The sequence below is a fragment of the Xiphophorus maculatus genome, chromosome 23 (assembly GCF_002775205.1).
Source record: "Xiphophorus maculatus strain JP 163 A chromosome 23, X_maculatus-5.0-male, whole genome shotgun sequence".
Lineage (NCBI taxonomy): Eukaryota > Metazoa > Chordata > Actinopteri > Cyprinodontiformes > Poeciliidae > Xiphophorus > Xiphophorus maculatus.
This window is the reverse complement of record NC_036465.1, coordinates 26067007-26082598: the sequence shown is the minus strand read 5'-3', so window position 1 is coordinate 26082598 and position 15592 is coordinate 26067007. Positions and strand designations below refer to the sequence as shown.

The window sequence follows — 15592 nt, the reverse complement described above, 5'->3', positions numbered from 1 at the left end:
TCAGACAGAGAGTCTCGTTCGGATCTTCAGGTTTGGCCGGTTTGAGAGCAGGAAAAGGGAGAAACAGACGTTCCTGACAGAAGCACAACCGGCTCCTGGATGCAGTTATCGTTCATTGTAAACTGAAATCAAAACAAAAAGGTGGTAGTTTGTGTATGTAAAACAGCGTGTTTTTGCTTTGGCTTATGTGGGAAAGGATTTAATTGTAATGTTTTAAACGGAGCTGTAAAGGTGCACAAGATAGAGCAGGAAGATGTGAACATTTGTTGAACTGAAATAAAGTGATGGTAAAGGGCAGCTATTATGCAAAATTCACATTTTGCGGAATTGTTTACTTGCATTTGGGTCTTTCTACTGCTTCTAAAAACAGTCCAAGTCAATTTTGTGACAATAACTTCATGGTTTCTTCTGGTGTCTGGAAAATGAGCCGTTTCAAAAACCTTCTGATTGTGAAGCTACAACCGATGAGCACTGCACTGTCACCTAGCAACGGTTAAAAGAGCCATTGGTCAGCTTTTTTAACCGCTGTACAGCGGCCACTGGTAAAGACAAGTGTTTTGTTGTTGACATATCATTCAGAAACAACTTGCTGCATTCCTGTTGGTTTCGAAGGAGGCTCCACTTCTGCTTTTCAAAGATGTGCCGTTGTCCAATCGCGCATCTCTTTGCAGCCGTTTTCACATGTGGGTGTAAATGTTGAGTTGGGGGGCGTGGCCAGCAGCAGCTAACTCTTATTTGAAGTGACCAGATGTAAAACATCTCTTCCGATAGCCAGAACTGACCAGAATGAAATCTCATTATCTCAGAATGATTTTGTGTAAAAATATGTAATGAACATGTCTTATATAAGCAATTGACCTATCCTAACCTGTTGAAGGAAGCATAATAGGTCACCTGTGTTTCTAAAGCAAAAAAAAATGCTGCTTTTGCTTTAGAGAAATGTAGTTGTAAATGACTTATTTGCTCCGAAACAATTGCGAATCTCTTTCTTTTTTTTCATGCTTTCAAGTTTTTTAGACTTTTGTGTCTAATTTGCTCTGTACTATATATATAATTCGGAAATATTTTTGTCAAGATTGCTCCCTTTTTTGTTGTCGTTGGCAAATATACAAGTGAACATTTCCAATTTGTCCTGAGTGGTTTAACCTCCAGCCCAGTTCCTCAGAGCTGCGCGTGCTGATCCGGTCAGGGACGCAAAAACAACTGGCTCGCCGGGAAGTCGGCAGCGTCTCAGAGTGACTCCTTTCGTTAAAAAGCGAAAGGAGTTGTCTGTCCTTTAAGTGCTTCCAGCCACAGATCTTCGTGTGCACTTGTTTTTGTCTGTACGCAGTCATTTCTGCGCTCTCATCAGGGCTCTAAAAGGTTTGCTTTGTGCACCCGCAGGGCAACTCCAACAACATTGGCACCGTCGACATTTCTGTGGGCTTTGTCGGTCTGGAAAGCTACATCGAAGCGCCTGCCATCTTTTTAACAGCTCTCAGCACTTACGCGGGTCCCCTGCTCTGGGCCTGTCACCTCGTCTGCTACCTGAGCTCGGAGAGAGAAAGGTAAGTGTCACTTACAAAGTCGATACATGGCACAGATTTTTAAGTGTTTGGCGCTGGAGCACCAGGATTCTCATGGATAGAGGGGGAAGCGTATAAACTTTTCACATAGAACTCAGCTGCAACTAAATCTTATTTTTTTTAAAAAAGGAAATTAAAGCTGGTTGTATTCAGGTTGGTTATTTATTCTCCTGTGAAACTATAAGGCTAAAAGTACCTTGCTTCCAATATGTATTAGAAAATGAATGAACAAAGTTGCAGTTGTGGAAAAGATTTTCTCTCTCTTTTTATTTTCTTCTTAATTTCAGTTGAAGTTCTATCTGAATCTGGGTTATATCAGCTCAGAAGATAATCTAATCTTTATAAACGTTTCACATAGAGTTTATATATGTAAACATCCACTCTGCCGATGATTTGTCAGAGTCGATGTGAGCCGAAACGCCAAAGTCTGCAGCTCAGCTACATGTTACGGTTGTCAAAGTCAAGCTAGCATAGCTGACCTACTTCCCTCTCTGTTTTATTTTACTAAAACTTTTTCCTGACCTTGTTATCAAGTTTTTGTCGTGCTGACAATTAGTACTGCATCTCTTTTTCTTTTATATCTCACACATACATTTAAGATTTAGCTCGTTATCTTGACAACAGAAAAACCAGTGATCGTTTCGGTTTTGGAGCAGTTTCCTCTTGTCTGGCTGACGTCACGCTGCAGCGTGTCCATAGTGGGTTCCACTGGTTCTGGTTCAGGCTGGAAAACAGATTGTTGGGATTCACCGACATGCGCTCAACACTGTTTGCTGTGCACGATGCTTTGTTGTCTGACTTTAAATCCCCAAAACACTAGAACGACTACTCAACTGAACTGCTCAAGCCCTCCTTTTGTGTATTCCATCTTTTCTTCCTTCAGGGCTTTCTCTTCTCTTTTCTCTCTGTTACCTGAATTAAGAGGCTACAAGCTGCACACTTTATTTGTAACTCTGTGTTGTTGCTTTTGTTTTGCTACCGAAATATTTCCAACCTGCCACAGTTTGTATTTGTGAGCATAAGAAGTGTGGTAGCCTTCGCTCACCCAACCGAAAAGCAGCGTGCCGCCACTTTATGCCACTTTATGGTACTTTATGCTTCACACAGCTGGAGAAAACAATAAAAAAAAACACCTGCCTGTTCTCTGGTGTCTCTTCTGAACGGACCATAAGCCCCGGCTGCTAAGTTGTGTGTGGAGGTGGTGGAGGATGATGGGTGGAGCAGGGAGCTGTGATTATTTAAATAATTACTGACTGAATGAGGAAAAACATAACACATTCATTCCAGTTGAAACACACTGAACTGCCTTCACACTTGAGAATTTCCCAACAGCCTCAATTTTAATTCTTACTTTGAGGTAACTTACGAAGATTTTCTGAAATATATGATTTTTATAACAAAAAATAACAGAAAAGTTAACATTGCACAGCATGGCACCTCATCTGGAGAGAGGCCAGTAACTAGGTAAGTGTGTGTGTGTGTGTGTGTGTGTGTGTGTGTGTGTGTGTGTGTGTGTGTGTGTGTGTGTGTGTGTGTGTGTGTGTGTGTGTGTGTGTGTGTGTGTGTGTGTGTGTGTGTGTGTGTGTGTGGACGGGCGTGCACGCAGCCAATAACCAGGGCTCTCCCGCAGCGTGAGGCCCCCATGCACAGTGCTGAGTGATGAGGCTTGAATCTGTCCTAACAGCTGTTCTGATACCGAACGCCAAAACAAAAATGAAGCGAAAATAGAGACAAAGATGCTCCGGGTGTGAAATGAGTCAGTCAGCCTTTAAAATGCCAGGAGCAGGAATGAGAGGCTGCAGACTTCTGGTCTGATCAACAAAGCGTTTCAGCACCAGTGTTGTTGGCGCAAGGTGAGCAGGACCCACAGGTTCTGTCCATCAGTCTGTCCATCTATTTACCCATTTATATGTCTGTCTTTTTGAATTTTTCATCCTTTTATTCTTCCTTTTGTTTATCCAGCTGTTTAGTTATCTTTTCCTCCAGCGTGTCGGCACATCCTTAAGAAGTCTTAAGCTTTATGTATCAGTTTTAGCTTAACCACGGCTCTGAATATGTTAGTGACTTTTTCGGTCCTTTTTTTAAATTTCAACTCCAGTGGTTGACGATTAATCGATTCCTAAGGATTAATTGTTTCAGCCTTTGTCACATGTAGGGTCATTTTTTAGCGTAAATTCTGGCCAGTTTAGCTTCATGAATGTATATTCTGTGCTGTGTATTGTAAGCCTGGCGGGTCACCAGGCTTTACTTGCTCCCCCATCAGACTAAGTGATGTTTTTTTTATTTATTGGATGACTCAATGAGCCGGGTGTGTGGGGGCGCTCACCAATCGCGTCGTTTTGTACCTGCCCTGTTGGCCTCGCACGCCATTATTTCTAAATTATGATGCTGACTCGTGCACCTCTACATTTTTTTTTTACTATTATTTTTTTTATATACAAAAACACTGGGCTGCTGGTGGACCTCCCTGCCACCAGTCTACCTCTTTCAATTGGATAAGAGAGCGTCTCGCGCACATTGAAGACGAGTGGACGTTCCTTCCAGTAACATCAACCCAAACTGCGTCACTCGATGGAGTTTGAAGGTAAAAGCTCAGAGTGGTGTCATGAAAATTGTCGGATGTCTGAAAGTAACTCGAGGAAAAGGAAACCGTAGAAGCACGGGAACTAAAGGCATTTCCTCTCTGGTGCAGATCAGATTCTGGGAGATCTTACATCTGCTGGTGTCAGATCGTTTTCTGTGGTTTCATCAGAATCCTGACCATCAGTTTCATTTAGCGAGTCGTCCCCCGAACGCGGCTGCCTCCGCAACCCGACTGCAGGAAGTTTCCCGTGTTTCCTCTCCCGGCACATGTCACATTAAATCCAGCTTTCATACGTTACACGCCGGATTACAGTGGCGGGCAAAAAAAACAGAGCATCACTCCTTATTATCCCTTATTACTCGCAACGCAGCGCTCCCCTGCGGCGGCCCCGGCTGCATTGTGCACTCAGAGGTATTGTGACGAATGAAACAAAAAATAGTCCGAGTTCATTAAGGATTCACTGTGCGGCATCAGCAGATTGACCATAAAGGAGGGGAGGTGGAGGTACTGGATCAACGGCCGCTCTGCTGGTTTCCTGTGTCGTTATTTAAACAAATCGTTGCTTTCATCTGTGAAAGACTTCGTATTCTGACAGAAACCCGAGCGAGAAAAGGAAATATTTAACCGCTTCATTCAAGTTTTGTTTGTTAAAAAAAAAAAAAAAATACTTGAAAAGCCAGTGGCAGATCCACAGTGAGTGGGTTTTACTGACCGTATCTATTATTCATCGGTTTTCCTTTGAGTTGGTCTTTTCAGCGCTTCTTAGAGCGTTTAAGTTGTTTTGTAAAGGTGGAAACCAGCGATATTTGTCGTGCATCTCGTTTAGTGAGTTGGTAAAAAAAAGAAAACAGTCTGGCAGATAAACCGGCTCAAAGAGATTATAAAGCATTCATGACTCAGCAGGAGTTTTTGGAGTGACTCACCAGAGGAAACTTTCAGCTGCGGCTCGGCGGACTCCGGTAGTTTTGGTTCTGCAGAAGCGGACTCACCGAGCCGGGGCGGGGCTGACATCACAGCTGGGAAAAGAGTCAATAATAATCCAATCTGAGCTGATGGCTGAACCCATCGATTGTGGCGGAAAGGTAGGAATTGACGGAACATGATGTCATTGAAGCCACACATGTTTTAGATGTATTGATCGTAGCAGGACATCTGATCAATTGATATCTAATTTCAGCCTCTGCATTGATATTGGATTAGATTAGAAATATCTAATGTTATGTTTTCATTTTTTTAGTTGTTTTTTTTTTTGTGCTGGGTGATATTAAAAATCAAAAAAAAAATTTCTACCGGAGCCAATTCCCGATTTTGATAGATTTTTTTTTTCCCCTCACTTGCTTCCTTTTCTAAAAATGAAATGACAGAAATGCTTTTCAAAAAGTGACTTTTATTACAGTCATGCCTTCTGTGAGCTGTGCGTCAGAGTATTAAGGCGAACATTTCTGCTTAAATATGGGGATACAGTTGCAATATTAGCAGAATAAATATACAATTTTACCAGAAAAACGAAAATTTTAATTACGTGAAAAAAGTCGTTTTGATGAGAAAAGAGCTTTGAGTTTTAGGTAGATCTTCCTTCGAAACAGACACAGCTGTTTGTGTGATTGCCTCAAGGTTATGGTAGTTTGATGCTGACGTGTTGAGTGTTTCTGTTAGGTATAATCTCTAAAACTTACACTAACGTATAACTTCACAGGATGCTCAGCATTCTTCATTTTATTTTATTGTTGTTTTTGTACTAGTATTAGTTCCACTGGTAGATTAAATACCTATTTATCAGTAAAATAATCTGCCACTACAACTAGCTCTTTTTTGTAAAAATTAAGGAATTATTTACTTAAAACAAACACTCATATCTTGCTGAAAGATACTTATAAGTTGTTTTTTTATTTTAAGTGCACTAACATACTTGCACTAAAAACTAGGCCAAAAGCACTTGGTAAGATTTTGTGTTTTTGCGGCGCATCTACTCCGGCGCCTGCTGTGTCATTTGTTTGTGCAGATTTAAAGCAGCCTTCCTGTCAGCAGCAGAGCACTTCCTGTTCCAGGTGGTAATGGAGGAGGCGGTGTGGGAGGAGGAGGAAGGTGCACTTCAGCTTCCAGCGGGGTAAAAACTCCCATCAATACCGGAGTGCTGTGAGGACAGTTTGCTTCAGACTCCTGAGGATACTCGGTTGCTAATGGGCCTTCTTTACGACGCTCGCTCTGCATCGGGGTTTTTTTTTTTTTTCTTCTTTCCATGAGTTACTTAAAAACGGGAGACAATTTCCACCACCTCCTCCTCCTCGATAAAAGAGGGGAGAGGCATTGCAGCGTCCGCAAGCCTCTTCTCCTCCTTCCCCTCCCAACACATTGATGCAGAGGTTGCTTACTCTGCGCCGGTCCACAGGTTATTTTACCTCCTGCTGTTATGATGACTCATCAGTGTGTGTCTCACCAATCAGCATCAGATTGGCACAAACACACGACTGGATTCAAACTTGGAGAAAACTGAGAAATTGAATCAGAACATAGATTGGCCCGTTGAGCTCAGGGTGTGGAGATAATCGACAATAATCACTAGAGGCGTGAGGTGCCGCCTGTTTCGATATCGATACTAAGTAAATACTGGGACCGTATCGCCAATGCCGATACTGATACTTTTTAACAAAGTTTGATATACCATTAAACTTCTCACCTTTGGGTGCTTTAGTACACTGAAAAAAACATAATCTTACCAAGTTCTTTTTTTTTTTTTTAAGTTTTTAGTTCAAACATTTTTGTAGACTTGAAATAAGACACAACTAACTTACAAGTAGCTTTTCAGCAATAATTGGGAGCTTGTTTTCAGTGAATAATTGCTGTGATATTGATAAAGCAGTACCAGTTCCACTGGATTATTTAACTTACAAGACATTTTTAATATGTCAAAATGAAACAATCTGCCTGTTGAACTGGTACTGCTTTATCAATATTACAGGAATTATTCACTTAAAACAAGCTCCTAATGGTGTGAGTAATTCTTGCTGAGAAGTTACTTGTAAGTTAGTTTTAACTTATTTCAAGTGCAATAACGTAGCTGCACTAGAAAGTAGAACAGAAATACTTGGTAAGATTTTGTGTTTTTGCAGTGTGGATCTTTGTTTGAATTATTTTTTGTTCAAACCTACAACAGAATTTGGACAACGTTTATGGCTGTTTAATAAATGTTTTACTAACATCAGCATGATTTGTGTGAAAATGTCATTTGTGAGCAAATCAAAAGAAAATTAAGGTCGGGTTGAGAAACTACAATACAAAAAATAAACAAGTTTCGAGATGGAATCTGAAACTGAAGTACCAACCTCAGCACACCAATATTGATCCGATACTGATACCAACTTGGTATCGATATATTGGATCATTCTTCCCACCCCTGTAATTTCAAGTAAAAATTGGCAATAAGGAGTTTCCTTAAACTAATACTTGGGTAAAACACCTTTTGATTTAAATTCAGCCGTTAGTCATCTTTTTAGCGATCTGTTGCGTCCCACATATTAATCTGATAACATTGACCTCTTTATTGGACCTCGTCAGGCTGAAGTTCCTCAGATTTCTCTGTGAGGAAACCAAATGTTCTCTTCTAAAGACTTCAAGGCTCCCTGTCAGAGTTAAAAGAAAATAATTCAGTTTCCTAACAGCCACCTGAAGGTTCAGCACCAGAACTGATGGGTGTTAAAAGCTTTAGCCTGTCAGAAAACGTTTAAGTCTGGCATAGTACATTCGTCCAGAGGGCTTTGGGAGGTTTTTGACAGACCTGGACATTTTCTTCTGTCTGTCTGTCAACTTGACTCCTTAGTTTAGTTTTGGAGATCTCATCAGATTGTTGTCTTATGTGGAACACAAGCAGTTTCTTTACATTTTAAGGGCTTGACATACCTTCAACCTCATGGAAAATCACCTATTCATTCTATTTTTAGTGCCGCTAACAAAGCATTCCAGTCATACCGTTTTCACTTCAGCCTCCTAGGGGGCGATAATGTGCTGATATGTTTACACTGAAGAAGAGAATGTTGATTCAGTTTTTGTTAGATAAATACTCCACACTCACAAAAACAATATTTCTCTCCTCACTAGGTTTCTTTGAAACTAGTTCTTTTTTGTTTTATTGTTGAATCTGTGTTTGCTGCCACCCTGTGGATGGGAGTGTTATTGTCATTAGCTTTGTCTCCATTACAAATGTGCACAAAGGTTTCTCAATATGTTTTTCTAATGCCATAGAAAACCAGAGTTTCACAACTGTGACGTTTTCGTTAAATAAGAAACGCGATTAAAATCACGTTTTTTAAATGCGATAAAACATTTAAAAACATCATCCTCCGATCACTTCCTGTTGATTTATTCTTTATGGTTTCTGCCAGTAGCAATATCCAGTTGTTAATCATGTGACTTGTGTGCTGCAAAAAAATTGTTTTTTAAAATTAAACATTTTTTATATCATCAAAAATCTCATCCTGGCAGCAAAACTCATCAAAAAGTCAAAATTGGTGCGGTTCCATTAAGCAAATTTACTTTCAAAATGTCAAATTGCACACAAATTGCTTTGGAAACGCAGCTACTGCCAGATCATATCTAAAAATCTGGATTGCATATTCCATTTGGCATAATTACTGATAAGAAAACACACACAGTCTGAATCCAGTGTTGTTTCAGTCTCACTGTCCAGCTCCAGTCTCTCCAGTTTGCCGGTTTCACCAAGCCGTTCCTGCTCCACAGTGAGATCAGAATATATTCCGGTCATGAAGGATGTCTCTGTTTCTGCAGCTAATCGCGGCCTTGATGACCTCGCACGTACTCCCAACTCCACCGGAGGACTCTATGAATTTCTAGAGTAGATTTGTTCTTTGCTCTTTTATTTGTCTTTCCTTTTTCTCATGCAGTAGCCGTAGAATAAACCTCGGCCTGTGCGTTCTCCCGACTTCCTGATCGGGCCAGATATCGATCCCCACCCATGTTTGTTTAATCGCCGGTATCTTCTCTGATGTCCTCGCAAACAGATTCGCTCATGTTCCTCTAAGTATCTGCTTTTTCCGTTTAAAACAGAAGTGGTGTTCTTCAGCTTGTCATGCAGTGCTGGTCCTTTGAGTGGGCTTGCGCTTTGCGTAGGTGAGGAGGAACCCTCAGGATGGAGCCGTGATCTAAGAAGCTCCCCCATCCCCCAAAAAAGAAGAAGAAAAAGCAGGACACGGCACTGCAGGCCTCCTGTCTGTTGTTACACACACCGTTTCCCCTGTGCTTGTAAAGACCTGCTAGGGGGGGGGAAAGCTACAATTGTTCAGATGTTTTACACGATTGAAGTCCCCGATTAAAACTAGGAAAAAAAATACCTTTGCTGCTTTTTTTTGTTGTTCTTTTAGCTGTTGGTGTGCTGTGTCAGCACTTGTTCTTTGTTAGAAATGAACAGTAGCAGTCGGCACAACTCTGAACTCCTGGGGCTGATCATGTGGGCCACGTTTAGGCATTCCTCTGCAGAGGAACCAGCCTGTGTTCTCCGTGTTTCAGTCAGGACTGAATCTTAGGAAGCCTCGACTGATGCCGTTAGATTTTTACCTCTTCTAGAAGATTTTCAACTTTTCAATCTCAGAAATGTCTTCTCTTTTTTTTCTAGAAAATTCCTGAGTTTAATCTCAAAATTTCTGAGTTTTTTAAAGCAAATTTTAAACTTTTCAAACTCAGAAAATGTCCTGTTTTTGGCTGAAATTTGTTCCTCTATTGTCTATCCACATGGATCCTAATATGCCATCATAATTGGTCACAACTTGTGTGATGCGAAAAGGTTTTTTCACTGCAGTTCTGTGAAAAACACTAATTTTGATACAGCAGGAAAAACACTATCGAAAAACGTGAGTTTTTTTTATTTTTTAATGGCCGTGTTTCCATTAAGCAAATTTATTTTTCTAATTCCAGTTTGCGCAATTATATGGACAATGAAAACGCAGCGACATCCGAGCGCCACACTGCCGGATAGAGCATAATAAGAAAATTAAAAATAAATTAAAAAACTATAGAGAGGAGAACAAGGCAGCCGACTGGAGGACAAACTTCCAGAGGATGAAAAACTTTGATGGAAAGCAAAGACGCACTAAGCTGCTTTACGTCTCAATCTAATTCATGAAAGATTGTTTGATCATTAACGGTGAACGGCCTAACTCATATTTCTCCCTCTCTCTCTCACACACGCACGAGAGCGAGAGAGAGTCTGATCCAATTATCTTCCCACAATAATGCAGATTGCCGGCAAATTCTGATTAGGAAGTTAATGACTTTAAAACCAGCAGGAGGAGACGACGAGACGCAGCCAGGAGATTAGGAGCGGAGGACGTAAAGCCAGACACACAAAGTTTTTCTGTGTGCGTTCATACCTAAAATTCATCTCCGAAACACTATTGTAAATTAGCAGAGGGTGTCAGCTCATCCCAGCCGGCAGCGTCCCAGCTGAGGGGGAGGAGCTGCGTGTCGCCTCCTGAGAAAAGACGGTAGGTAGTCGAGCTCGGAGGAGGACAGATACGTTCACATACACTCTGACCAACAATGAATCAAGCAGTGAGCAATACCTCCAACCATTATTAATCTGCTGTACACAAGAAAAATAAAAAAAAATACAAATGCGCTCATTCAAGTGTTACTGTGCTGTCCTCACTCTGTTTGGCAAGCTGTGATTTACATGTGCTCTGCACGCCTCGGCGCTCAGCCAGCCACATCTCAAATAGTTCTAGTTTTTCTCCCACAGATTTTCAGTTGGATTCAAGACACGTCAGAGGCTATATTTTCTTTCTCAGAAGTCAGTCGGGGGTTTCTTTGGCTCTCTGTTTGGGATCAGAAGCTGCATTTCCATGGACCATTTGGTTGCGCAAATTGGAATTACGGAAATAAATTAAGAAAAAAACTTGTTTTTTGATTAAAAGATTTTGACGTGGTTTTTCGGCTTTTCGCCAAACTGCAATGGAAACGTTTCTTGCAGCACACGGGTCACGTGATCAACTACGACAACGTATTGGGTAAAGCAGATGGAGGGAATTTCAGCCAAACACCTAAGAACTTTTCTACAAAAGACCCCCTGAAAATTTCAATTTCAAAATTTCAGTTTCAAATATTTTTGCCATGATGCTCCACTTGATACATGTATGAAACTTTATTAGAAGTTGCTTTGGGTTCATTTCAAACATAATGGACACAGATTTGCTAAAAATATTTTAAAAAAGGAGAAAAGAAACATTGAGGAAAAGTTTTAAAACACAAGAAGGAAATAGGAGTAAAGGGTAGAAAGTAGCATAGAGAGACCACAAGTCAAGTCAGAAGTGTGCCTCTAACCTGCAGAAAGAGAGAAAACAAAACCACAACCACTCTGATTGGTCCTCTTCTCTCCCCTCCCCACAGGAGCCCGGTCGCCGTCGGCCACGGCTGCTACTGCTTGGCCCTGCTGAGGTCGGTGCCGGCCGCCGCCTACATCGTCCTGGTGACGGTCCTGCGCTACCACCTCTTCATCTGGAGCGTTTTCTCGCCCAAGTTGCTGTACGAGTCCATGCACCTGCTGCTGACCGCGGGAGTGTGTCTCGTCTTCATCACCATGGAGCAAAGTCCCGGCTCCAGTAAGTCCTAGTGGGAGGCGAGGCGGGGTCGGACGCAGACCCCTCGGACTGCCGCAGTACAATCGACTCCCGCTTCTCATCTCCTCACGCTGTGTGAATAGATGTGCTCTCAGTGATATATTTAAATATGTTTCTATTTCTAAAAGATGGGGGGGAGGGGAAATGTTTGAGGATGAATAAAAATGTGATGTAACTTGTGGAAAGAGGCCATATCTCTTCCCTCAGAGATATGCCTGACTTGGAGGTGCAGAATAAAAGCGGGCTGTTGGAGAACTTTGATGTTGCGTTTTCTGGGGTAGCTGCGTGTGTTTACCTGTTTTCATGCCGACCTGCGTCCTCCGGGCTCGTCCCGACTTAAAACGCAGCGGTCTGAAGTCGAGACTGTCGGTTCCCCCCGGGGCTCCGGACGCTTCTTGATCAGAGGTAAGAGAAACGGAATCGATCATGACAGTTTTCCAGTCAAAATGTGTCCGGATTCCGGGTCCCGCTGCGTCCTTCACTCCCCAACACTGATACTGGATTATTAATCTAGCCAGATATCCCACTGTGACGGACCGAAAGGGGTCCGCGATGGATTCCTTTGGAGTTTGTGCCGTCTCGGGCCTAAAGGTGCAGAGGTGCCGAGGCGAGCGTGAGCGAGATGTCAGACGGCTTCGGCCTGCGTCCGCCTACACAGAGCTGTAAAAACGGTTCTAATCAGGCAGCGCTAATGAAAATAGCTGCGTTGGAGGAACACAGGAGCGCAGAGTGGGAGTTTTAAAGACACTGCAGTCATTTCTCTGTAGAAGTTTTTCTAACATGTATCACGGATAACTGATTAAACTCCAGTTTTCTTTTGTTTGTTTTTTTTATTAATATTATTGCATAAGTTGAGCTTTTTCGGTGGTAATTGTTTATGAAGCTCTCTTGGAGAGCAAACAGCTGTCAGAGTTACACTTCTTTCCAAAAGTATTTATTCCTCCCAAGCTTTTCATTTTGTCATGTTAGAACCACAAACTTCAGTGGGTTTTGTTGGGACTGTTTACTTGTATTAGGACAAAAGGTGAAACTTGGCTATTGCGTTTAATTCCTGCATATTTACACTGCCATGAAATGCGGTAATGTTGATTAATGTGTACTGTCCAAATTAAATTAATTCCACTTTTTTTTTCTCCCTCCAGGGGGTCTTTTGTGGGCTCTAGTGTCCCTTAAATGACAGTAGGCTGAGAGGAGAGGGGGGAAGACATGCGGCAAATATCGTCTGGTCTGGGAGTCGAACCCGCGACGGCCGCGTCGAGGACTCAAGGCCTACAAACGTGGGTCCCGCTTTCCCCTACGCCAACACAGCACGCCTTTAATTCCACATTTTTATGCAATAGACTAACTAGTTTTTGTAAATTTCCTTCAGATACAAATGAAAAAGGTGTGGAATGCATTTACCAAAAAGCATAATGCTTCCAAATCCATATTTTACACTGAGGGCGGTGCGTTCAGGGTGATCTGTGGTGTTTGAGATTACATCCATTCTCCTATCGACTAAAACTTTAAAACTATTTTGACCTCATCTGAGTACACCAATAATCCACAAGGCCACTATTCACCCAACATGTGGCTCCCGCTCTGGGGTGAACTTTAGGGTTAACTTCTTGTGGTTAACTCCCAGATTCTTCCACCTGAGCTGAGGATTTGTACTGCTCCTCCATATAATGCTCTACTAGTCTGGATTTTATTTTAGGATTTCACAGTTAAAGTGGGGCTAAATACCAACTCCATCTGGACCAAACTTTAGAAACGGTTTACAGGGCACTAGCCCAGGGCCCCAATTTTTTGAGGGTGCCACTGATTTATTTTTGTTTTTTAATGAATGCATGTTTTGCAAACCTTGTACTTTATATTACACTCATTGGCCCATATCAGGTGAGTTCCATTAATATTTTTGAGATTTTTACGAATATAAACAATACGTATTTGAAAATTAGGACCAAAGCTCTCCCCGGTTCAGAGGCCCGCATCGTTGTAAATCTGACCCTGCTTAAAACTGTTAAGATATTTATTTCTTACACATTTTGTAAAAGCTTATATGATATTCGTTCTACTTCATAGCTATACATGTGTTGCTCTGTCTCATGAAATCCTTGAAGTTTGAGGCTTTAACATGACAAAATGGGAAAAAATGTTTAAATGGCATGAATACTTTTGCAAATATTGTCAACGTCCAAAGGGGGGGAAAGGGTCATTTTCTGCTTTATTTTTACGTTAATCATTTGTTCTTCATTATTCATTTTTCTCCGTTTGCTAAATTAACCTGAGTTCTGACTCAGAATCCGAACCTTTTCACCGGTCTTTGTGTTCTGTCATGCTCACAAACCAAAGCCAAACTGGCCACCGAGGCGGCTTCGATCCAAAGCAACGAGCGCAGCGGTGAAACGGTGACGCTCACCTTCATTCCAAACACCGATCCAAGTTGCTCACAAAGCTGCCTGAGCGACCCGACCTCTGCCCGTCCTGGAACTGTGTGCATCGTTTGAGTAATGAGAGCAGCTGCCGAGCCAAGGAGCAACACACGAAGCAGAAACTAAAACTATCTGAACTGTTATTTCTGTTGGCATCGGTGATGTGAAGGAACATCTGCGACTCCTTCAGAGCTCCGCATTGATTACAACCTGCCAGCCCTGACATCTTCCCTCCCCGCCACCCTTTGAGGTCTGAACAAAAAAGAAAAGGGAAAAGTAAAGGATCGAGCTGAAAGATGCAACAGTTTGCGGCGTTTCGCCTACGGGCAGAGAAGCCGATTGTTCTCACCCTCGACGTTCGTCACTCGGCTTGACGAGTCGCCTGCATTGCAAAACAGCTTCTCGCCCGAGGCAGGGTTCCCCGACGCCCGGCGAGCCCGGCCCGCCACAGGCGTCGCGCCCGGGGACTTTCGGCGCGTTCGCTCCTGCTGCGTGTCCGGCTGTAGCTCGGGCCTTTTGTTTTTGCCGTGGCTCACTTTCACTAGGACCGACAGAATGCAAATGTCCCTGGATACACGGCAGGATTTCCGCCGGAGCTCAGAGAGTCTGCGGCGGGAAGACGCGCTGCATATGGATCACTGCGGGTCGGGTCCTCTCCGTCAGAGGGAAAGGCACGTCCAGCTTGTGAGAGAGTCCGGGAGCTCAAAGTTAATTTGACCTTTTTCTAAACCGACAGAATGCTACTGTCAAGTGCCTTTTCCGCTCTTTGGCTCAACGGGGAATCTCAGCCAGACTTCAAACAAAGTCTGCCATAAATAGTTTATGAGCCCGAAAATAATCTACATGACTCTGAGGATTAGTCTGTCGGTGCTCGGTATGCTCCACATCTCTGTCCGACAAGCTCTGCATTGTCTTTACAAGCTGAGCTGCTGATCCACACAGATGCTACGGAGTTCTGCTGAATGTGACGTTCAAGGATAACACCACCAATCACATCAGTTACTGTCATGGCAAACCATTAGCTAGTAGACTAAAGTAATAGAAAAACCAACAGTCATGATGAACAAACTGGTGTCGAACAGTAAATGTTGTACATCCTGGTTATAGAGCATCTGCATAAAATGGCTTGTTCCAGACATTGTTCAAGAGAACAAACTTTGATTAAAAACTTAACTGGAGATAGAAAAGTATATAAAGAAATGCAGAAAACAATCGACCGCTAACTTAAAATCATCTCAGATGCTTGAAAAATCCAACCAAAACCAGGAAGATGTGGAAGAAAACTATAAACTGCCATCCTGGTAGGTTGAAGGGTGACTGATCAGTCAATGATCAAAGAACATCTACTGTTACCTGTGAGTTGTGTAGCTATAGGGATGCCTCTGTGAACCAAAGGTATCGGCA

The 15592-nt window shown here is 42.4% G+C and overlaps 1 protein-coding gene across 1 annotated transcript in view; it reads left to right on the top strand.

Moving 5' to 3' along the window:
* The window catches only part of pigg (phosphatidylinositol glycan anchor biosynthesis class G), a 98163-nt gene extending 85238 nt beyond the window's left edge, over positions 1 to 12925 (top strand). The window contains exons 12-13 of the mRNA XM_023328856.1: positions 1384 to 1547; positions 11545 to 12925. Coding sequence (XP_023184624.1) covers positions 1384 to 1547; positions 11545 to 11767 — 387 coding nt within the window. The 3' untranslated portion in view covers positions 11768 to 12925. The remainder of the gene's footprint in view (positions 1 to 1383; positions 1548 to 11544) is intronic.
* Positions 12926 to 15592: the final 2667 nt, after the last annotated feature.